At 55.8% G+C, this 21,228-nt stretch overlaps 3 protein-coding genes and 1 long non-coding RNA gene across 5 annotated transcripts in view; 2 read left to right on the top strand and 2 right to left on the bottom strand.

Moving 5' to 3' along the window:
• Positions 1 to 6,863: 6,863 nt before the first annotated feature.
• Positions 6,864 to 15,558, bottom strand: exo1 (exonuclease 1). The gene is given in 15 exon segments (XM_030107092.1): positions 6,864 to 7,033; positions 7,215 to 7,402; positions 8,641 to 8,703; positions 8,773 to 9,178; positions 9,180 to 9,224; positions 9,416 to 9,641; positions 9,744 to 9,951; positions 10,021 to 10,123; positions 10,201 to 10,388; positions 10,467 to 10,679; positions 10,806 to 10,943; positions 11,033 to 11,156; positions 11,662 to 11,781; positions 11,853 to 12,034; positions 15,244 to 15,558. Coding segments are annotated over 14 exon segments (2,259 nt in total). The 5' UTR covers positions 12,014 to 12,034; positions 15,244 to 15,558; the 3' UTR covers positions 6,864 to 6,957.
• LOC115399646 (uncharacterized) lies at positions 9,409 to 14,445 on the top strand. The gene is made up of 2 exons (XR_003932704.1): positions 9,409 to 9,695; positions 14,334 to 14,445. It is a non-coding gene; the product is annotated as an uncharacterized LOC115399646 (long non-coding RNA).
• A 160-nt stretch (positions 15,559 to 15,718) lies between the features above and the next one.
• yipf4 (Yip1 domain family, member 4) lies at positions 15,719 to 18,079 on the top strand. Its single transcript, XM_030107132.1, has 6 exons — positions 15,719 to 15,929; positions 16,809 to 16,974; positions 17,063 to 17,234; positions 17,403 to 17,480; positions 17,558 to 17,671; positions 17,748 to 18,079. The coding sequence occupies exons 1-6, from the start codon at positions 15,872 to 15,874 to the stop codon at positions 17,883 to 17,885; spliced, it is 726 nt and encodes a 241-aa protein (XP_029962992.1). The 5' UTR covers positions 15,719 to 15,871; the 3' UTR covers positions 17,886 to 18,079.
• A 223-nt stretch (positions 18,080 to 18,302) lies between these two features.
• The window catches only part of vps8 (VPS8 subunit of CORVET complex), a 19,871-nt gene continuing 16,945 nt past the window's right edge, over positions 18,303 to 21,228 (bottom strand). For both annotated transcript variants that reach the window (XM_030107080.1, XM_030107081.1), the window contains 11 exons: positions 20,872 to 21,016; positions 20,708 to 20,797; positions 20,451 to 20,636; positions 20,286 to 20,358; positions 20,020 to 20,102; positions 19,836 to 19,916; positions 19,451 to 19,620; positions 19,197 to 19,365; positions 19,065 to 19,118; positions 18,895 to 18,975; positions 18,303 to 18,802 (listed from right to left, as the gene is read on the bottom strand). In XM_030107080.1, the coding sequence (XP_029962940.1) occupies positions 18,683 to 18,802; positions 18,895 to 18,975; positions 19,065 to 19,118; positions 19,197 to 19,365; positions 19,451 to 19,620; positions 19,836 to 19,916; positions 20,020 to 20,102; positions 20,286 to 20,358; positions 20,451 to 20,636; positions 20,708 to 20,797; positions 20,872 to 21,016 (1,252 nt within the window). In that variant the 3' untranslated portion in view covers positions 18,303 to 18,682. The remainder of the gene's footprint in view (positions 18,803 to 18,894; positions 18,976 to 19,064; positions 19,119 to 19,196; positions 19,366 to 19,450; positions 19,621 to 19,835; positions 19,917 to 20,019; positions 20,103 to 20,285; positions 20,359 to 20,450; positions 20,637 to 20,707; positions 20,798 to 20,871; positions 21,017 to 21,228) is intronic.

Below are 21,228 nucleotides of genomic sequence, written 5' to 3'. Positions count from 1 at the left end.
CTAACTTGGGTGGCTTTGATTCCGAATTTAAATCCAATCAAATGGAATCAAGATTTAAAGGTTGGATTTAGGAAGGAAGAACTGCTTATTGTAGGATAATGGATGAGAATGCTTTACCAAGTTTTCAAACGTGTCGGACAAAATATAACTTGAAATCAACAGATGTTTTTAGATATCTACAATTAAGATAATATGTAAGTTCAAAACTAAAAAATCCAGAAAATTCAACATTCAGTGAGTTCAGAATTGTGATCTCTCAAGTCTTTACTAAGACACACAAGTCAGTTACCTCCAAGCTGTCCCAAACTTTAATCACGAGTAAATCCACCTCAACAGATTATGTCTGAAACACACACTCTGGAACACACTCTGGATCACCTGTGAAGTCCTCATGAGAGAAAACCTTCAAAATAAAGCTCTGATCTCGACTGTGACTGAAGTCCAGAAAAACTCCAAGATAAAGCTAAATGTCTGATTTTTTTAGAAATCTAAACCAGGTCGTAGTTTCAGCTTTTTCACTTTTCCATCACAACAAAACTCAGGGTGTGTTTCACCGGTTACATAATTTGGAACACGCCTGAAAGTCACACTGATGTGTGCACGAGCGAAATCAACGATCCAGAAGAAATCAGTCGATCAGGTAGATCAGGGGACCAAGTCGATCCTGCTAACATCGATATGACCAGTGATGCTTCCTAAAAACATTCATGATGACATGATCAGTGTTTTGTCTTCATGTGAGGTTTGATAATCCACAGAACTGAGAACACACACACACACACGCGCGTGCGCACACACACACACACACGCACACCACTCCTTGTTAACAGGACTAACCAGGTTGACACGAGGAGGAACAATGAATGACTTCCTAACACTTTGTGTTTTTCCTCGGTGGAGACGCTCTGCAGACTCCAGCCTCAGTCTGTCCTCTCTTCCTGTTTAAAGCTGTTTATCTACCTTCTGTTTTAACCGTACTGCGCCTGGCAGAAGCAGTGCTCCAGGGGAGTTTGCATGTTCTCCCTGTGTGGCTTTCCTGGATGGAGCTGCAGAGGACAGAGGCTTGATGTGAACTCCGCCCTAAATAAAGAAAACACGGACTGACGGCGACGGAGCCGTCAAGTCTCTCACCACTGAGACAGGACGAGTCCATCGGCAGGACTGGAGTGTGTCTGGAGTGTGTGCGTGGGTGTGCGTGTGGCAGTAACCAATCAGTGATTCCCTTCATCATTTCAGCCTTTGATCACCCTGTTAAGAGCTGCTCTTCTGCCATCACACATACAGAGGGTTGATTTTAACCTGTATAGCACTTTGTATGGATTTCATGAGGAGAAGTGCTTCATAAATAAACTTTGATTTCATTTAATTACACACATTACAATTAAGCATGTTTACCCAACCTTAACCCATCATTAACCCATCATAGCCATGAGTTCACCCTGGATTCCCTGCCTGGTGGTTCAGTCCTCCGGATGGAGGCCACGGCTCAGCTGGAAGGTTGCAGGTTCAATCCCACATGTTGACGCGTCCTTGAGCAAGACACTGAGGCTGAAATGGTCTCCGCAGGATATGAAGTTTTCACATTCATGTATGAGTGAGTGAGTGAGTGAGTGAGTGAGTGAGCGAGCAGTGGAAAGCAGAAGTTCATTCACTTTTCACTTCACTGAGAATAATGAGAGGACGAGCAGAGAGCTGATGAGGCCACGGCTCCCTGGCAGCAGGCAGTCTCACAGAGCTGCCTCTCCTCCCCATTCATTCATTCATTCATTCATTCATTCATATGAGCCTGCTTATGAGCCCCTGGACCCGGTGCAGAAGCCACTTTGTGAACCTGGAGCTTGGTTTGGTGCCCAGCCTCCTCTCCTCCACCCTTCATGCCTCATCATTATTCAAACTGCCGCCTCTCAGTCCTCCACCTCCAGCTTCACCTGCCTGTTCCAGAGCCTGAGACGGTATTCTCAGTTCTTTAAAGATAATATCTCATCAACATTCCTCTCTGGGGTGATGGAGCCTGAGTCACCGCCCAACCCAAACAGCCAATTAACACAATGTGAGGCCAGCGGCTCAGATTAAACAGGGTGTTACAGACATATCTGGCTGATGAGCAACAGTCTGCAGCTCACTCTTTAAACTGATCCGATCACTTTGATTAACCTCCAGGGAATGATGGGAACCCACTGAGAGTCAGAGCGCCACAGCAAAACCCCCGGACTCCACACAACAGGTGGAGATGCATCTTGACAGATGTGTAGACCCACACAGATCTGACGACAGACACATTTCCAAAACAGACGACTCTAAAATGACGTGACACAACCTTCAAGAGTTGAACAAACTGAAAATGTCCCTGGCTCACTCTTCAGTTTCATGTTTTAGTCCCTCTACCGGGTGCTTCCCCCCGACCGGCTGAGAGAGGAAGATCTGCTTCAACTTTGGTCAACGGATGAGAAGCAGTGCTGCCTTAATGTCTGAGGAGGAATCTCCCACGACTGCTTCACAGATCTGCTCCGGACGACACCAGAGGACACCGGAATGGACTGGAATTAATCAGGTAAACCAAAGGAAACCGGAGGAAACCAGAGAAAAGCGGATGAAACCGGAATGAACTGGAATAAATCAGAGCAAACTGAAGGAAACCAGAGAAAACCAGAGGAAACTGGAGCAAACCGGAGGAAAGCTCAGAAACACGAGGGCAGCGGAGGGAATGGGAAACATTCACAGAACACTGTCGTCATCATCATCATCATCATCATCATCATCATCATCATCATCGTCATCGTCTCCGCTGGGACTGTTTTTGAAGGAAATGTCTCCATGTTTCAGTAGAAACTGCTCTCCTCTCCTGATCACACTCTCCACCAGTTTCTCCACCAGAGAACAGATCGCCTGCACCTTCCTGTTGCAAAGCATTCTGGGATGGATCCACATCAGTCTGATCGCTCCATGTAAACAAGAGAACCTGATCAGGCCGAGGTTTGGGTCCCCAAAACAGGACCTGTGGAGGTCTGGCTGCAGGCCTTGCAGGACGGGGACAGACAGCGGGTCCAGAGTGTGTCCAGGTGTCTGCAGGACGCTCCGTCAGGGCAGGAGCGAGGGCCTGCCGGAGGTTCCTGTCCGGACACGTTGGTTCGCCGAAGGCGGATTTTAGGAGAGAGAGAGAGACGAGCAGAAAACACACATCCTCCATTCATGTTTCCTCCACCTTCAGGTCTGAGCCTGTGACTTAATGAATACCTGTGGAGCGGCGTGCAGAACACACACACACACACACACACACACACACACACTTCCACCTGGCAGGTGAGCAGATCACATGTGTGAACAGGAACCAAAGAGCTCTCACCAGACCACTTCCTGAGGGGGTCTGGAACACATGGGACCACGAGGCTCTGCAGGGGAACACGTCCCTCATCAACGCCATCGGCGCCCGGCACGGTTTCCTGTAGAGACGTCTCTGTCCGTCCCACATTCCACAGAGAAGAACATGAAGGTTTCCGCCTGGAGGTCTGCAGAGACCCGGCAGGTCTGGACCGAGGACCCGTCCAGCACAGCCAGGACACTGAGCTGAAGCGCCGTTGAGGCAGTGATCCAGTCTGAACTCTGCTCTCCTGAAAGGTGTGATCCAGATCAGGTCTGGTCCGTTTCAGACCATGTGGACTCTCCACATGTGGTCTGATCGCCTGACACACACCTTGATGGAGGCGAGAACTGAACCTGACAGGATGAGGAAGATCTGACACAGCCGGGCGGAGTCAGAGGGTTTCCTGGATTAGACCTCAGTGATCGGATCGGATCGGATCTGTGTGATGAGAGCAGTAGCTCCTGTGTGGTCGGACTCAGCCTTCAGTGTGTGTGTGTGTGTGTGTGTGTGTGTGTGTGTGTGTGTGCGGGGGGGGGGGGGGGCAGTGAGCAGCATTCCCCTCATTGCTGGCCTTCCGCCCAGTTCACAGTCCTCAGTGTCAGTGGTGGTGGAGTGTGTGTGTGTGGGGAGTGTGTCGGGGGGCCTAATCCGCCGTGGTGCAGACATAAGACAGACGGTTCAGATTGTCGGCTGCAGGAATGTGGCTTCAGTTTCATCCATTCATCTCAGGAGAAACCAGTGTGGCTGAGTGAAAGAAGACTCCACTGGGGGTCTGCTCGGGGGTCCTGGACCCGCCTTGATGACTCCTCACTGTCGTTTAATCTACTTTGAATATTAAACCTGTATGATCAGCATGAAGTGGAGAGGCCTCGTCCAGCGGTCCAGCTCTGGGACATCGGTCTGGATTCAGGGACTCATCAGTCAGAAGCCTGAGAGACGAGCCGGGGAGGAAGAGCAGCTGTTCATGTATTCATCCGTCCACTAAAGCATCACTCTCATGAAAAGGATCCAGGATTCAGTAGAAACAGAGATTCATGAATGTGATTATTGATCATCTGGTCAGATTCTGAGGGTGGGAGTGGATCAGGTCCCGGGGCCGTGGTCTCCTGCCAGGCCTCCGGTCTGCTGAGTCTGACGTGGAGCAGAGAGGAGCCCGGGCCTGATACAGTCTCAGCTGCAGTCTGAGGGGAATGCGGCGGAGCGGCATTCCCAGCATGCTTTGAGAGGACGGACGGCAGACACTCTGCTCACTGTTTCAAAGCCGGCTCTCATTATTCACAGTATCTGAGCTGTGAGCGACGAGCCGTGACGGTTTATCTCTGCAGAGAATCCTGCTGAGCTGCATTTACAATGCTGCTGATTCCTAACAGCGTCTCTTCTGTAAACCTTCAACAATCCAGATCTCACACACAAACACACACACACACACACACACACACACACACACACACACGCGCCCCACTGCCAGTCCTCCTTCCAGGGCTCCTCTGTGGGAACATCCAGGCTCTGGTTTTCACGCCTCTTCGCTCTCGTCTCAGCTCCACATGAACAATCGTGGGTGGAGTTCAGGACGCACGGCGCTGGAGCCGTGAGCCAAAATGCCAAACTGTGGCGTGACACACACACCAAGGTTTTGGTTTCACCTGAAATTCTCCATGTGGTGAGCAAACTGTGGAAATGGAGCTGTAGAATATAGAAGCTGTGAAACACTCCAGCATTCTGACGATCGGCGTTTTCCACTGCCGGACCGGGACCCGGCCTGCTCCCCTCACTGTGCTGCACGTTGATCAGATTTTACACTCAATGCTACAGCGTTATGTAGGTTTTTAGTTCACTCTGGGTCAAAGGTCACCACTCCATCAGAGCCAGATGACCCCACACACATGTCACACCTATAAACAACTTATACAGTCAGCAGTTCACCGTGTTAAAGGAATACTCTGAAGATTTTGGACCCACGCCCCAGCTGTTAGCATCGTAGTTAGCTTAGCTCAACTGCGAGAGGTGAAGAGGAGACAGAGCCGGACTGATGAAAGTGGACAAAATCCTCCTTCCAGAGGTCCAGGGGACGGCGTATTAGCAGGTCAACCGGAGCACAGCAGTAGAAGCCATAGACTCAGCCGCTGTGCTCCGGTATATCCCTCCGCGGAGCACTGCGCATGCTCAGATCTGTGTGTATCAACACGTTATTTCAAGGGATTGAAAAGACAACACGTCTTTTAAAATGTTTTATAACCATTCGGATTGACTTTACGTGCTAATACGCCGTCCCCTGGACCACTGGAAGGAGGATTTTGTCTACTTTCGTCAGTCTGGCTCTGTCTCCTCTTCACCTCTAGCAGTTGAGCTAAGCTAACTACTATGCTAACAGCTGGGAACCAGCCACTGGACGAACGGACACAAAAAAGGTATTTATGCGCTTATCTCACTGTGTAAATGATTGGGATAGGGCGTGGGTCCAAAATCTTTGGAGTATTCCTTTAACAAGCTTCTGAAATCAGTTAAACCTCACAGGGAAAGGCCTGGACTCAAACCGGGGACTTCCTCACTGTGAGCTGAGAGGACTAACCACTGCCCCACCAGCTGAACAAACAGGAGATGTCAGTACCTACAGAGGGAGGGGGGGGGGGGGGGGGGGTCACAGATTCAGGCCGTCAGACTAAAGCACTGGTTTCCAAACAGAAACCAGGGAGCAGACCACCTCCACATCCGCTCCGGTGGGCGGAGCCTCTCCAGCTGTAAACAGGTGTAGTGAGTCGGCGAGCCAGGTGAGGAATGCCTGGCATCCGGATCGCTTCAGGAATTCCGTCCTGCAGCATTGTGGAGTGACTAATGTCACAGAATCACCAGTTTCACAAACACTCCAGCCAGTTCAGTGGAAACCTGGGCCAGCGTGGAGCGAGAGGCGGACCGGACCGGAGGCTCAGATCAGCTCTCAGGACTAATGCTGGGGTCAGAGGTCAGACGATGTAGAGGAGGCTTCAGATCCGCCGCAGTCTACCTCTGATTCACTGTGAAACCAGCTGGGATCAAAACCCTCCCATCAGGCTGTCATTCGCCCTCCGGCCACAAGAGGGCGCTGCAGAGCGCAGACAGCAGAACTCCAGTACTGCAGCAGTCCATCCTCCCTCCACCCTGGTGCCTCTTAGTCCATATGGAGCCTTGGAGACTATGTGGAGCAAAGTCCGTCCACCTTCCTCCAGCTCTTCTGGTGGGACTCCGAGCCCCAGACCAATCCTGAACCCGAACCTGGTCTCTCCAGAGAGTCCTGGACCAACCCGGGTCCTCCTCCCAGACCAAAACAGAGTCCTGGACCAACCCCTGGTCCTCCTCCCACACAGAGGAAGGCAGCAGCCTTCAGGCCACATTCCTCATCTAGCATGCAGGCATCTCCTGTCAGACCTGCGGAATGTGTTCATGTGTTCATGTGCTCACAGCGCCGGCGGCGGAGGAAGTGCTGAAACGGCTCTGGTGTGTTGAAAAGACTCGGCGGCTCCTCGGATCAGAAGATTCCCTTTATTTATAAAAGCACAGACAGAAAACCATCTCCACATACACAGTATGTCTAAAGAGCGCTGCCGCCTGGACGGCCGTGCTCACTGCGCCGCCATGTTGTCCTTGACGGGAGACAGCGGCTCTCCCTTCTTACAGGAACTCATCTTCTGGACGTCTCTGAAACAAAGAGCCACACAGCAGACCCGGTCACCACACGCTCCCTTATCTCCCAGCTATGAGAAGAATGCGGTTCCGGCTCGTTCCGGTCTCGTGTTCTCGCCTCACGCTGACCGGGAAGGACGGCCAACATTCCTCCACAGCCGGTCCCAGAGGCCAGACAGCGAGGACGCGGCCGTACCTCCTGAAGCTGAAGCTGCTCCACAGGCCGCTGATGGTGGCCTGGACCCCGGGCCGGTTCTCGTTGTTGGCGGACGACGGTCTCTTCCTCAGGCCGCTGGCCCGGGCCGGACCCAGCTTCTGGACCCGCCTCTGGACCCGCTCTGCCGGACCGCCGCAGCCGGACCGGGGCTTCGCCAGACCTGAAACCTGCAGAGAGACGGGGGTTAGCGGAGGCCGGGGGCGCCAACGCCGCTCTGCAAGAGCTACTGCTCATGAAGATTTACGGCTCGCGTGGCGCCGAGTCATCGTTCTGGAAAACGCCGTTAGCAGCTCCTGGTGCCGCGGTCAGGGTGGATTAGCGCCATGCTAATGACAGCGGTTCAGGGCGAATTAGCCACCATGCTAACTGATGGGTTCAGGATGGATTAGCGCCATGCTAACTGATGGGTTCAGGGTGAATTAGCGCCATGCTAACTGATGGGTTCAGGATGGATTAGCACCATGCTAACTGATGGGTTCAGGGTGAATTAGCACCATGCTAACTGATGGGTTCAGGGTGAATTAGCGCCATGCTAACTGATGGGTTCAGGGTGGATTAGCGCCATGCTAACTGATGGGTTCAGGGTGAATTAGCGCCATGCTAACTGATGGGTTCAGGGTGAATTAGCGCCATGCTAACTGATGGGTTCAGGGTTTCAGACTGGAACGTGGAAATGACTTTATGCTCTCATCTCCTGTTTACTTTACAGTAGCCACCACACAGAGCGTCTTCTTCTCTCGCCGTTTATCTTTAGCTCTGCGATCCTCAACAAACGCTCCTTGTGCAGCGCCGACACCTGGACTCATCTTTGGCTCTGATCCAGTAGATACGGTTCCAATACCTGGTACCAGAACTCAACGGGAGCAGTTTTCAGCACTTCTGTGTGTTTATGTGGTAATAAATGTTGATTTATTGCGGGCTGCAGATGACAAGTGGCTAATTGATGCTAGCGTGCTAACAGACACTAGCATGCTAATGAATGCAGGAGTTGTAGACGTAGGCCTGAGGCTGGTTGCTGATCGGCCTGGAGATGAATCTGGTTCTGACCCAGGAGCTTCCAGATTAGCAGTTCTCCCGCCGCAGCAGCGTAATCTGGATCACATTTTGAAAAGCGGAGCCGTACTTTCCCTCCTGTTCTCGTCCCGCTTGCTTCGTTGAGACGCTAGCTACTGACGTCATTGCGCTCCAGTGTGTGCGATGCTGCGTTCAGGTCCGGCATGGAAAACTCCCTGCTCTCCCTCTCCGTCACAGTCACTCTGGTACCGAGACATGGTGCCGTTTGGTTTCACGTGAATCGGTACTCGGTAGAACCGATGGAACTCGGTCGGCACCTTTAAAAGAACCGATCTCTGAACGCGGCCCTGCGGAGGTGTGATCTAAGATCTGGACCGTGGTTCTGACCCACCTTGGACCCGAGCGAGCCGGGTTTCCTCCCTGCAGGACTGAGCTCTGCCTCTGATTCCGTCTCCTGGGGAGGGAGGAGACACGTGAGACCAACCCGGGAGACGTGAGGACCCGAGGAGACCCGAGGACCTACGTCTTCCTGGAGGGAGCCGCCGTGGGGGGGGCCATCCTCTCGGTGCAGGGGGGGCAGCTGAGGCTGCGACTGAGAGAAGTAGGCACTGTCCTGGGACGCCGGCGGGTCGTCTGCGTCGTCCGGTCTGCTGTGGGGGGGGGACGAGCCTCCAGCGGGCGAAGAACTCTCCTTCTTGTACTGAAACTGCTTCAGAGAGGCCAGGCCGGAGCCGGGGGGGGGCGAGGAGGACCAGGGGAAGAGTCTGAGGCCCTGGCTGGGGGGGCCGGGGGGAGGGGAGGGTGGAGACTCTGGGGGGGGAGGGGAGGATGGGGACACAGGGGGGCTCGGCGTCTCCACTGAGGGAGCGTCGGGCCCGTCGCTGGAGGAGCAGGACTGGTCCTCAGTCGGCTGAGCAGGAGGGGGGGCCTCTGAGGGGGACTCTGCAGGGGGGGGGGCTGGAGCTGCTGAAGAACCTGCAGTCAAGAGGAGGGAGAAGAAGAAGCACTGAGACACTCGTCACATCATCTAAACCTCAACGCTGACGCCAGGGCCGGGTCCTCGAGCCGAGACGGGATAAAACCCACTAGTCCCACATGAGGACCCCTGGTTCTCCAGGTGTGTGTGTGTGTGTGTGTGTGTGTGTGTGTGTTCGTCTCATCCTGACCTGCTGCGTGTCTCCTCATGGCCCCCCTCGGCCTCCTGGTTCCTCCTCTGTAACACGGTGGCGAAGCGGTTCCGTGGTCGAGGCTGGCTGCTCCCGGAGGGCCAGACCACTTCCTGGTCTGGTCTGGACCGCTTGTGACTGGAGCAGGAGGAGGAAGAGGAGGAGGAGAAGGAGGAGGAGGAGGAGGAGTACAGCTGCAGCACGTCCTGGTCTGAAACACCGGAGTCTGCAGGGCGTGAAGAACAGACGAGGGTCAAACCTGCGACCTTCAGGCTGTGAGGTGAGAGTGTACCACTGCACCACTGCGGACCAGCAGAGTTCTGCTCACCCTCTCTGGGCCTCTTCACCTGCAGCTCCCTGCAGGGCGGCCTGACGGCGCTCTGCTGCCCCCTGGTGGGCGGCGGCCTGCGTGGCGAGGCGGGGGCGGCGGTGGTTTGGGCGGCGGGGGCGGAGGTGCAGCCTCGGCTCCAGATGCTGCCCCCCGGGGGGGCCGGGGCCTGGTTCTGGTTCCAGCTCTGGCTGCGGGGTCTGCAGGACTGAAGAGGAACACGGTGAGGTTCAGGCCCGGCGCCGTCGTCACCCCTGACCTCCGGGGCGGCCCGTACCCCTGCGCCCGGCCGGTCCGGGCTGAAGTCGTCGATCTGCTCCAGGGTGTGGAGGTCCAGGTTCCCCAGGGCCAGCTGCAGACCCGTCTCGTCCCCCAGGTTCCTGAGTTCGGCCCCGTCAAGGACAAGACCCGGACACGGCGTGTTCCACAGGCGGCGCCACGAGAACCAAGAGGATACGGTCCGGCGTAGGCCAGGGAGGACGGGTCCAGGTGCTCCGGGTACGGGTTGAGGGGCACCACCCTCCTCTGGACCGGGTCGAAGACCAGCTGGTACAGGAAGGTGTTGTTGGCCTTGACGAAGCCCTGGACGTAGGAGTCCGGGACCTGCAGGCTCATCTTCAGGTACTGGCCCATCTTCCTGACGACCTGAGGGGCGGAGCACGCGTCAGTCTGGACCGCGGCGGCGGCGGGGGCCCGGCGGGGGCCCGGCGGGGCTCCGGGTACCTTGAGGATGTCGGGGTCCTGGGCCAGCCGCAGCAGCTTGCAGGCCTTGCCCAGGCCGATGCCGTGCAGCGAGGCCAGGTAGTCGCAGCCCGCCAGGATGCACATGTAGCGGAACTTGTCCGGCGTGAAGACGTTCCCCAGCGAGCGGCAGCGGCCCAGGTGGTCCCGGTCCACCTCCAGACCGTTGCCCTGCTTGTCCATCTTGAGGATCACCTGCAGGAATCCGGCTCAGGTCAGTCAGAGACGACCCGTCCACCATCAGCCGGTCTCCACCCAGCATCAGGGCGGAGCTCTGTCCAGCCCCCCCCCCCCCCCCCCCCCCCCGGGCCCCGCTGGTACCTTCCTGCAGCCGAAGGCCAGCAGGTCCGAGTCCTCGGTGATGACGGCCTGGGCCAGACCCGACTTGCTGAGGAAGGCCAACTGGGCGTCGGCCTCATACGGAGCCACTATGCAGTCCACTCCCCGGGTCCTGGCAGCCTGCGGGGACAGACAGGGGTCAGGGGTCAGAGCCTGGGACGCGGGGCAGTGCGGGGGGGCCAGTGCGGGTGGGAGGGGTGGGGGCTCACCTGGATCACGCGGTGAGCCATGGACGGCGTGACGTTGACGCAGCGGGTGAAGCAGTCTCTGGCCTCGGACAGCTTCCCTTCACGCAGCAGCTGGCGTCCTCGCTGCAGGTTCAACTCCCTGCGCCTGAGGACACCGGGACAGGCGGGACAACCGGGTCAATCAGGAAGAGACCATCTGAAGAGGACAGGACCGCATGTCCTACATATTCCACTGATGTTTACATGCTGATGGCTATGAGTTTGTGCGTTTTGTCCCTGTCCCTGTCCTGGACCCTGTCCCTGTCCTGGAGCCTGTCCTGGACCCTGTCCCTGTCCAGACAGACCCTGTCCCTGTCCAGACAGACCCTGTCCCTGTCCCTGTCCTGGACCCTGTCCTCCCTCGGGGACCAGCCCGTTCCTTGCGGCGGTGCTTCCTGTTGGTTCGGTCCCGTCAGTCAGAAGCCATGCGGCTCGGTGGAACAGTGGAATGCTCTGAAAACAGCTCCTCTTTCTGGAAGAAAGTCTAGATTCTTTGTTGAGATTAATTCAGTGTTTCTACTTAAAGTATTTAAAAAAGAGTTTTTTGCATTTTAGCGTTGATTCAGGAGATCAACCCGCCGGAGTGTGACGTGGCGTCCTGCTGAACTCACTCTCGCCGAGCCTTCTCCACCTCCTTCTTGGACGGCAGGTTGCGTCCGTCGAACACCAGGACGGGCTTCACGCCGAAGCCGAGCAGCATGTCCACAAACTTCATGCAGTACCAGACGTACCTGCAGGGGGAGACACTGTTCAGAGCGCAGCCGCAGCGCGGCAGCAAGGCGAGCGTGGGGGCGGGGCCTACTGGTCGGTGGGCTCCCCCTTCGCCAGCTTCTCGGCGCAGGAGAAGGCTCCTTTGTGCAGCCAGCAGTACGTGTCCACCGCCACCGTCTGGCCGCGGTACTTCTTCACGCTGACCGGCTCGGCGGCGTCTTTGATGAACTGCAGCAGGCCGGAGATCCCCATCTCGCCCCGGGGAACCCAAACCTGAGAGGGAAAAGACGTGAAACGACCTGCCGCCTCCTGCTGGGTGGAGTCACATGACACCCTGGTCTCTGGTCTGGTAACAGTGCTCTCTCCCTGATGACCCAGAGGGTCCAGCAGCTGCTCAAGGACAGAAACACCGCCTTCAGGCTGGAGACAGCGCCCTGCACCGTGCAGCCAGAGCCAACCTGAAGAGAGGCCGCAGAAAGGCCAAGAGGGACTACAGGAGGAGGATCCAGGACCACCTGGAGAGCAACAACAGCAGACGGGTGTGGCGGGGGTCCAGCACCTCACAAACTTCAGGGATAACACCGGAGCTGCTGAGGGAGGAGCCTCACCGGCGGAGGAGCTGAACAGCTTCTTTACCCGCTTCGAGACAGAATCTCCAGAGCAGCTACACCTCACCCTGCGGTCCAGAGCAGCTACACCTCACCCTGCGGTCCAGAGCAGCTACACCTCACCCTGCAGTCCAGAGCAGCTACACCTCACCCTGCGGTCCAGAGCAGCTACACCTCACCCTGCGGTCCACAGCAGCTACACCTCACCCTGCGGTCCACAGCAGCTACACCTCACCCTGCGGTCCACAGCAGCTACACCTCACCCTGCGGTCCAGAGCAGCTACACCTCACCCTGCGGTCCACAGCAGCTACACCTCACCCTGCGGTCCACAGCAGCTACACCTCACCCTGCGGTCCACAGCAGCTACACCTCACCCTGCGGTCCAGAGCAGCTACACCTCACCCTGCGGTCCAGAGCAGCTACACCTCACCCTGCGGTCCACAGCAGCTACACCTCACCCTGCGGTCCAGAGCAGCTACACCTCACCCTGCAGTCCAGAGCAGCGCCAGCCTCTTACTGGTGGAGCACCATGTGAGGCGCTACGGGGGGCTCCCTGGACGGGTGCTGAAGGACTGTGTTGATCAGCTGGCTGATGTGTTTACCAACATGTTCAACCGGTCGCTGTCCCAGTCCATCGTCCCACCCTGCCTGAAGTCTTCCACCATCGTCCCCTGTCCAAGAAGCAACACATCTCCAGCCTCAGTGACTACCGGCCAGGAGCTCTCACTCCAGTGGTGATGAAGTGCTTTGAGAAACTGGTATGGGGTCACATCACCTCATTCCTCCCTGAAGGTCTCGACCCCCACCAGTTTGCCTACAGGGCTAACAGATGGACAGAGGACGCTGTAGCCACAGCGCTCCACACGTCACCGTCCCACAACTTATGCTCGGATGCTCTTTGTGGATCATAGCTCTGCTTTTAACACCATCCTTCCTCTCAAGCTGGTGGGGAAACTGGGAGACCTTGGACTTCCAAACTCCATCTGTATGTGGATCTACAGCTTCCTGTCAGACCGCAGGCAGAGGGTGAGGGTGGGACCGTCAGCCTTAGCACCGGCTCCCCCCAGGGCTGCGTGCTGAGCCCTCTTTACTCCCTCTACACCTCGGACTGTACCTCTGCACACCCCAGTAACACCATCATTCAGTTCGCTGACGACACCACAGTAGTGGGGCTCATCTCCGGGGGGAGGAGTCTGCACACAGGGCTGAAGGACTAAAACAGACATCCCACCCCTGCTCATCAACGGGGACTGTGTGGAGAGGGTAGAGGACTTCCGCTCTCTGGGAGTCCACTTAGAGAAAGTCCTGACCTGGACTATGAACACCTCTCAGCTTCTGAAGAAGGCCCAGCAGAGCCTGCACTTCCTGAGGGTGCTCAGGAAGAACCACATTCCCCAGAGACTGCTGGAGTCCTTCTACAGGAGTACCATCGAGAGCATCCTGAGGTGTGTGGTACACCAGCTGCACAGCGGCCCAGAGGACGTCTCTGCAAAGGACCATCAACATGGCCCAAAAGATCACCGGCCGCCCTGTCCTCACACTGGAGGAACTGCATCACTCCCGCTGCCTCCGAAAGGCGAGGAAAATAACCAGGACCCCTCTCACCCCGGTCACCACATGTTGAGTCTGTTACCGTCAGGCAGGCGGTACAGGTCCATGACTGCAAGAACAAATCGGTTCAGGGACAGTTTCTATCCGACAGCAGTTAGGATCCCGAACAAAGGCTAAATGGAAGGATAATGCACTCAAACGAGGGCAGTTTTTCTGCACCTGCACTGATGTTATTTTATTTGCATTTTATTTATTTCTATATATTTATATGGATCTTTTTTATCTACTTCATTCTTATGTCACTTATTTATTTTCTTTGCACTGACTGAAGGGCTTCGCAATTTCGTTGTACTCGTTACAATGACAAATAAAGTTCTATTCTAAGTTCTATTCTATTCTTTCTCTCTCCCAGCCCACCGCTTCCTTCCAGCTCCCTCCAGTGGCGTCTCAGAAGACGAACGTCTGCTGAATGTGGTTTTAAGGTTTATTTCCCTTCTATTTCTTAATAAAGTATTTCTATTCTGTTCCATTGTGATTTATTCAGCCTTGTTGTGATCAACTGATACAGTGCATTCCAAAATTATTATTTAAATATGTGTGAATAATGCAAAAATCTCATCAATATATTTTTGTTAATGACAACACTTAATGTGTTTGACAGATTGTTCTTTGAGATGGATTTTCTTAGTGTTTGACTGTAGTTTTCTTGTTCCACATGAGAACAGCTCTGGATCTGAGTCAAGGTTCTCAGACACTGACTCGCTGTGAGCAAGCCTGGGTTTAACCATAACAGATCGTCCTGGTTTCACTGGACTTTACATCCCAGGCTGGTCAGACTCGGAGATTTAATCTCACGTCCACGACAGAGACTCAAAGCAGAGAAAACAGAAGAGTGGCTCATGCTAGTCAACAACAGCCACAGTTTAAAGCTGACTTTTGAAGTAAGAAAGGGTTGTTTAGACAACATATGTACGCCGATGTGTCCACAAACATTTATTATTTTGCAGGATTTACTAAATCACGCGTGAAGATTGGTGTCCGTCTGTTTACACTGAGATGAACATTAAATTAGAGGTTTTCTACACGGACGCTGGGTCCAAGTTCAGAGCTGTTGAGCCATCTTGACAGTGTTTCGTCACAACAGTAACTACAACAGAACAGTTTATGGTCCTTTTCAAGACAAACTCACACATTTCTAAACCGTTCAGGAAAAGATTCTGAGCCTCTTTCCGTTAATAAAAACCCACTTCTTCACGAGCAGGAGCGGCGAGCGATGGAAGTTAATCTGAGCAGAAAACAACGCGTTATAAAGAGAAACTTGCCTCTGGATGTAGTCTTTATCTTCTAATGAAGAGGGCCGACCCCGATCCTGGAGCAGGAACACCTGTTCAAATGGGAAATTTTAGTTTTTCTTTGTTTTCTAACTCAGACACACCGCAGCAACAAAACCGGAGCCAATTTGGTTTTAGCGGTAAAACCTGGAGGTGGAGGAAGAGACGCTGCTATTGGTCGAAACGTCCAGGAGGCGGGATCACGTGTACATAAGGCGACGCTGCTATTGGTCAAAACGTCCAGGAGGCGGGATTACTGGTTCCGTAAACATAACAAGACGGTGCTATTGGTTGAAAGGTGCAGGAGGCGGGATCACATAGCTCCGTGCGGGAGTCAGACCACGGTAGTGCTTATGATTTCCGAGCGTTCTGGTGTCCTTGAACGCCTCACGTGCTGTGTCGATGAGCCCCAGCAGTGCCTCTGATTTCCGAGCCTTGGTGTGTCTTCGAACGCCTCAGTGACGTGTCGGTTTTCTTCCGGTTTGAGTCCAGCTCAGGAGAAGGAAACAAAATGCTGGGTGTCCAGGGATGATCAGCGACCAGTGACAGCCCTCTCAACCCGCCGGGCTCCTCTGCTCTCTCTGGACCTGAGGCCGGAGCCACTGACTCTCAACCAAACATGCAGTTTCCGCCCACGAACGGAGACTTCACCTTCGTGTCCTCGACAGAGGCTGAAGGTAGGCTAAAGCTAGCGGAGCTAGCAGAGCGAGCAGGCCCGCAGCTCCGCTCCTGACTCCTGCTCCCGCTGCCCCTCCTGCTGCTCCTCCTGCTGCTCCTCATCCTTCTCTCCTGGTTCAGTGAAGTCCAGCTGAGCAGAAAGTCAGGCTCGCGCTCCCCGTCGTTTCAGCGGAACGCTGCTGTTAGTTGGGCTAACTATCGCGGATACGTGGCTGGTTTGGAAAAACTAGTTCCTGTTGTCATGAATCTGTCATGATGACAACAGCTGTAGTTACATTGTAGTCATGAAGACAGCCTGACAGCCCTACTGTAGTCCTGCTGTAGTTACATTGTAGCCATGAGGACAGTCTGACAACTCTGCTGTAGTGCTACTGTAGTTACATTGTAGTCATGGTGTCGTGTTGTAGTTGTGGTGTACGCGTGTTGTACTGATGTTTCAGTCGTGGTGTAGTCGTGGTGTGGTTGCGTTGTAGTCGTAGTGTAGTCATGGTGTTTATGTAGCTGTGGTATAATCATGGTGTTGTCATTTAGTCGTGGTGTAGTCATGTTGTGGTTGTGTTGTAGTCATAGTGTAGTCATGATGTTGTCATGTAGTTGTGGTGTAGTCGTAGTGTAATCATGGTGTATTTGTGGTGTAGTCGTGGTGACAGCCTCCAGCTCCCAGTGTTCACAGCACACAGTGATTTTCATTGCAGCTTCAGATCTGGAGCCGAACTGGGCCTGAAACTTGAACCCAGACTTCATTCCTGACCTGATCCAGGTCCTGCTGTTGCTGCGGACCAGTGTGAACGCTGTACAAACCGCTGCTATCCATCCTCTTCTAACAGCTGTTTGCCGTCCGGCTGTGATGCTCAGGTGTCCCGCTGCTGTGTCCACAGAGCTGAGCGGCTCCATCAGCGCTCCGGACGTCAAGCTGAACATGAGCGGCGGCGGCGGCGGCGACGGCGGCAGAGACCCGTACGCCACCGCCTTCCTGAGGCAGCGCGGCTACGGCTGGCTGCTGGAGGTGGAGGAGGAGGACAGCGAGGACAGCAAGCCGCTGCTGTACGTCCCCGCCGGTCCCGTCCACACGGGACGTGATGTCCTCCCGTGAGTGTGTCTTCAGATGTTAACGAGCCTGGTGTGTGAGCAGGGAGGAGCTGGACATCGACCTGAAGGACATCTACTACAAGATCCGCTGCGTCCTGATGCCGATGCCGTCGCTGGGCTTCAACCGGCAGGTGGTGCGGGACAACCCGGACTTCTGGGGCCCGCTGGCCGTGGTGCTGCTCTTCTCCATGATCTCCATCTACGGACAGTTCAGGGTGAGCCGGCTCTCCACGTCTCTTTCATCTCTTCGTTTGTTTCTGTTTGTGAACGTAGAGACGAAGGAATTCTTTTCCATTGTGTTGAACGTTCGCTCAGATCAAATCAGGGTGGAGGAAAGTATCCAGGTTCGCCGTGTTCTTCCTCTAAGCTGTGGTTCTCCTCAGGTGGTGTCGTGGATCATCACCATCTGGATCTTTGGTTCTTTAACCATCTTCCTGCTCGCCCGGGTTCTGGGTGGAGAGGTGAGTGAGTCTCTGTGGGTTCTGGAACATGTGACAGATGGGTTCCTCACGGTTCCTCGGTGTCTCTCTTTGAGCAGGTTTCTTACGGACAGGTTCTGGGGGTGATCGGATACTCCCTCCTCCCTCTGATCGTCATCGCCCCCCTGCTGCTGGTGATCCGGGGCTTCGAGGTGGTTTCCACGCTGGCCAAAGTGAGTGAGAACGCCGCCGACGGCCGCCCCGCGCAGGGAGAACATGCAAACTCACGCCGTGTGCTTCCTCCCGCAGCTGTCGGGGGTGTTCTGGGCGGCGTACAGCGCCGCCTCGCTGCTGGTCGGAGACGAGTTCAAGACCAAGAAGCCGCTGCTCATTTACCCCATCTTCCTGCTGTACATCTACTTCCTGTCGCTCTATACCGGAGTGTGACCTGGACCTTTGAACTCTGACCCTGGAGCCTGGGAGCCGCAGGGTTCTCGCTCTCTCTCTTTTTTTAAAGGAAGGTGTTTGTTTGTTTCTTTTTTAAGCGGGTCTCCTGGACGGGGACGTTGGGACGTCTCTCTCTGTATATAGCTCTGTCCTCCGTGTCTCTGGTCAATAAAACGCTTGAGCAGCTTCCTGCAGTCGCCTGGTCCGGCCTCCACCTTCCTGTCAGCCGCTCCGCCCGGCCGTCTGCTGACACACCCGGGGTCAGGAGGTCACTGGGCACATCTGGAGGGACAGCTGGCCTCAGCTGTCACCACTTTCACTCGTGTTTCCAGAACAAGAGGAGAAACGCTGCTGTGGCTTCATTTAGCGTGAAAACCAACAAGTCCTGAAAGCTTTCAGCACCAGTTAAAGGCCAAATGATAAAATGAGAACCTTTATTTTGAAGAGGAGTTTCATCTCATCTCACATTGATTCAGTTGTTTTTGTTTTAATGCTGAAGTTGGTTTCCCATTGGGATATGTGCTGTACATCGACCTTCACTGACACATTTCAGTCGAATGGGAAACAGACTTCAGTGACACTGGGTCTTGATCTGTGATAGCAGTTCTGACTCGGTGACGATACCAGGATGTGAAAGCTGAAGCGGAATCACAGGATTAAGATGAAGCAGGTGAGGAACTGAGTGAGTGTGGGATGTAGTGGTGGGCGGAGTCAGGGCGGAGGTCGGGGCGGAGGTCGGGGCGGAGGTCAGGGCGGAGGTCGGGGCGGAGGTCGGGGCGGAGGTCGGGGCGGAGGTCTCACTCCTCCAGCAGCGGAGGAGGGGAGAGCTTCAGCTGGAAGTGTTCGGCTCCGGCCTGAGCCGGGCCGAGGAGGGAGGACCGGTCGGCGCCGTGGCTCAGCTCGGACAGGACGGACAGCTGCAGGAGGACAGGGGGGTCAGGGGGGTCAGGGGGGTCAGGCTTCAGGACACTCTGGGACACAAACTGACTGAGGTCAGAGGTCATCGTACCCGGGACGGTCCTCGGTATAAAGAGCGGATCTGATCCCAGGACTGCTCCTGCTGAGGGTCCAGCGAGGCCTCCACACACACCTGCACACACACACACACCCCCCCCCCGGCTGTGAGAGCAGCAGTAGGGTCGGTCAGTGACTCCGCCCTGGAGCCTGACGGAGCTTCACCTTCTTCCTGAGCGCCGCGGATCCAGACTCCAGATGCTGCGACGAGACGTGAGTCTGAGGACAGAGGAGCAGAGACGGTCCCGGTCAGAGCGCTGGTCCGCCCCCCCGGTCCGTCCCCCCACCCGGACCCACCTGGGCCAGAGAGGCGCTGCGGCCCCGCCCCGCCTCGCAGGCGGCCGAGCTCCGCCCTCCCTGACTGGAGCAGCACTTGTAGCACCTCCACCTGCGCTTGGGCTCCGGCACGGCGGCGCCGTCTCCTCGCTTCTGCTGCAGACACTGCAGGTGGTACAGGTGTCCACAGCTGGACGGACACGGGGGACAGAGACGCAGGGTGAGCCGGCGCTGTCCGCGGTGCTGAAACATCGACAGTACAGCTCCTCTGCTACCTGAAGACGATGATCTCCTCGGCGGAGTCCTGCCTCCTCCGGTACAGCTGCAGACAGATGTTGCAGTGGTCCTGTCGGGGGTGGAGCCCTCTGGTGACCGCAGCTCGCAGGTGAGCCAGGGACCAGTGGAGGTCGTGGTTCAACAGGCTGGTGGTGGTTTCCAGTAAAGTCTGAAAGAACCGCAAAGTTCTGAGCTGCGAGAACACGAGGAGAACCACGGCGTTCACCATCAAGCTCCGCAGTACGGGCGGGGGCGGGGCCACGGGAACACACACACACACACACACACACACACACACACACACACACACACACACACACACACACACACACACACACACACACACACACACACACACACACACACACACACACACACACTGACCTGCTCATAGTTGAAAGTGTCCAGCATCCCCAGGATGAGTCCCTGGATCTCTGCCAACTTTCCTTTACCGTAGACCGGATCCTGACACACACACACAAACACAAACACACACACACACACACACACACACAGGTGAGCGCTTAGCAGCCGTCCTGCAGCAGAGGGAAGTCTGCTCCTCACACACCTGCAGGATCTGCTGGATGATGGCGGGCAGAGAGATGAAGCTGCTCATGCAGTTCAGGACCTTCATCGTCAGCTCCTTCAGTGCTGAGACACACATCATCATCATCATCATCAGAGCACAGCTTCAGCAGCTCCCCTGCATTAACCAGCCCCAGCCAGCAGGGGGCAGCACTCATCTGCCTGGTCAGGATGTGGATCACAGAGTCTGCCTGGAGCCTGAATCCAGAGTCTCTGAAGTGTAAACGTGACGCTCATTCTGCAGCTCACCTTCACGTCTGTCCACAGCCGTCACCTGTTTCTGAGACGCCATCATGGAGTCCAGCAGGGGGAACCACAGAGCCTGGGAGGGGGGACACATGACCGTTGGCATCAGGAAGATGACAGAGACGACGGCAGGGGACGGGGACGGGGACGGGGGGACACTGCAGAGACCTCTCTCTGCTGCTGGTTGAGGTTCTGACAGTTCCGGTGAGAAAAGCTGAGGATGCCACTGAGGGACTCTTTGACGTGAGTCAGCGCCGATCCCCCGTCCTCCTCCTCCTCCTCTTGCTGGTCCTCCTCCTCGCCGCCTCCTCCTCCCCCCTCGGCCGTCAGCAGCTGCAGCTTGTCCCGGAGCGTCTGCAGAGAGGAGAGCGGCGCGTTGAGGCGGCGGCTGTTGTTGAGGTTTGGGAGCTGGAGGAGTGACGGACCTGCAGCAGGACGGAGAAGGCTCCCTGGACGTCCCCCTTCTGCTCCAGCAGGAAGGCCGTGGCCTGGTTACAGCCGTACCTCCGCGTCACCTGCGGACCGGGGTGTTAGAGAGGCTCACTCCTCAGACAGAGCGCAGAGTGTGATTACTGGACGGAGAGCGTACGTCGACGGCCTGCTCCAGCCGGTAGTGCCGGGCGCTGCGCAGGAAGACCAGCAGCTGCTCCGGGGCGAAGCGGCACGTCAGCTCCAGCAGCCGCTCCTGGAAGACCTGCTGCAGGGACAGCAGCCGCTCCGAGGACGGCCCGTCTCTGAGGGACCGGGGGGACGGGGGGACGGGGGGGGTGAGACAGGGGAGTGAGACAGGACAGTGACACAGGGGAGAGACAGCGGCAAGAGACGCGAGTGACAGGAGAGAAAGACGGGGGAGAGAGACAGGAGAGAGTGAGACAGGAGAGAGACAGGGGAGAGTGAGGCAGTGCGTGACAGGAGAGAGATAGAGAGAGACAGGAGTGATAGGGGG

The sequence above is a fragment of the Salarias fasciatus genome, chromosome 13 (genome assembly GCF_902148845.1).
Source record: "Salarias fasciatus chromosome 13, fSalaFa1.1, whole genome shotgun sequence".
Taxonomy (NCBI): Eukaryota; Metazoa; Chordata; class Actinopteri; order Blenniiformes; family Blenniidae; genus Salarias; species Salarias fasciatus.
The sequence above is the reverse complement of the archived record's forward strand: the minus strand, read 5'-3'. Positions and strand labels throughout refer to the sequence as shown.

Excerpts from the sequence above, each read along its gene's own strand:
- yipf4 (XM_030107132.1), top strand. The coding sequence starts at position 15,872 with ATGCAGTTTCCGCCCACGAACGGAGACTTCACCTTCGTGTCCTCGACA. Across the intron at positions 15,930-16,808 it reads GTCCTCGACAGAGGCTGAAG|AGCTGAGCGGCTCCATCAGC; the intron begins GTAGGCTAAAGC and ends CTGTGTCCACAG. Across the intron at positions 17,235-17,402 it reads CCATCTACGGACAGTTCAGG|GTGGTGTCGTGGATCATCAC; the intron begins GTGAGCCGGCTC and ends GGTTCTCCTCAG.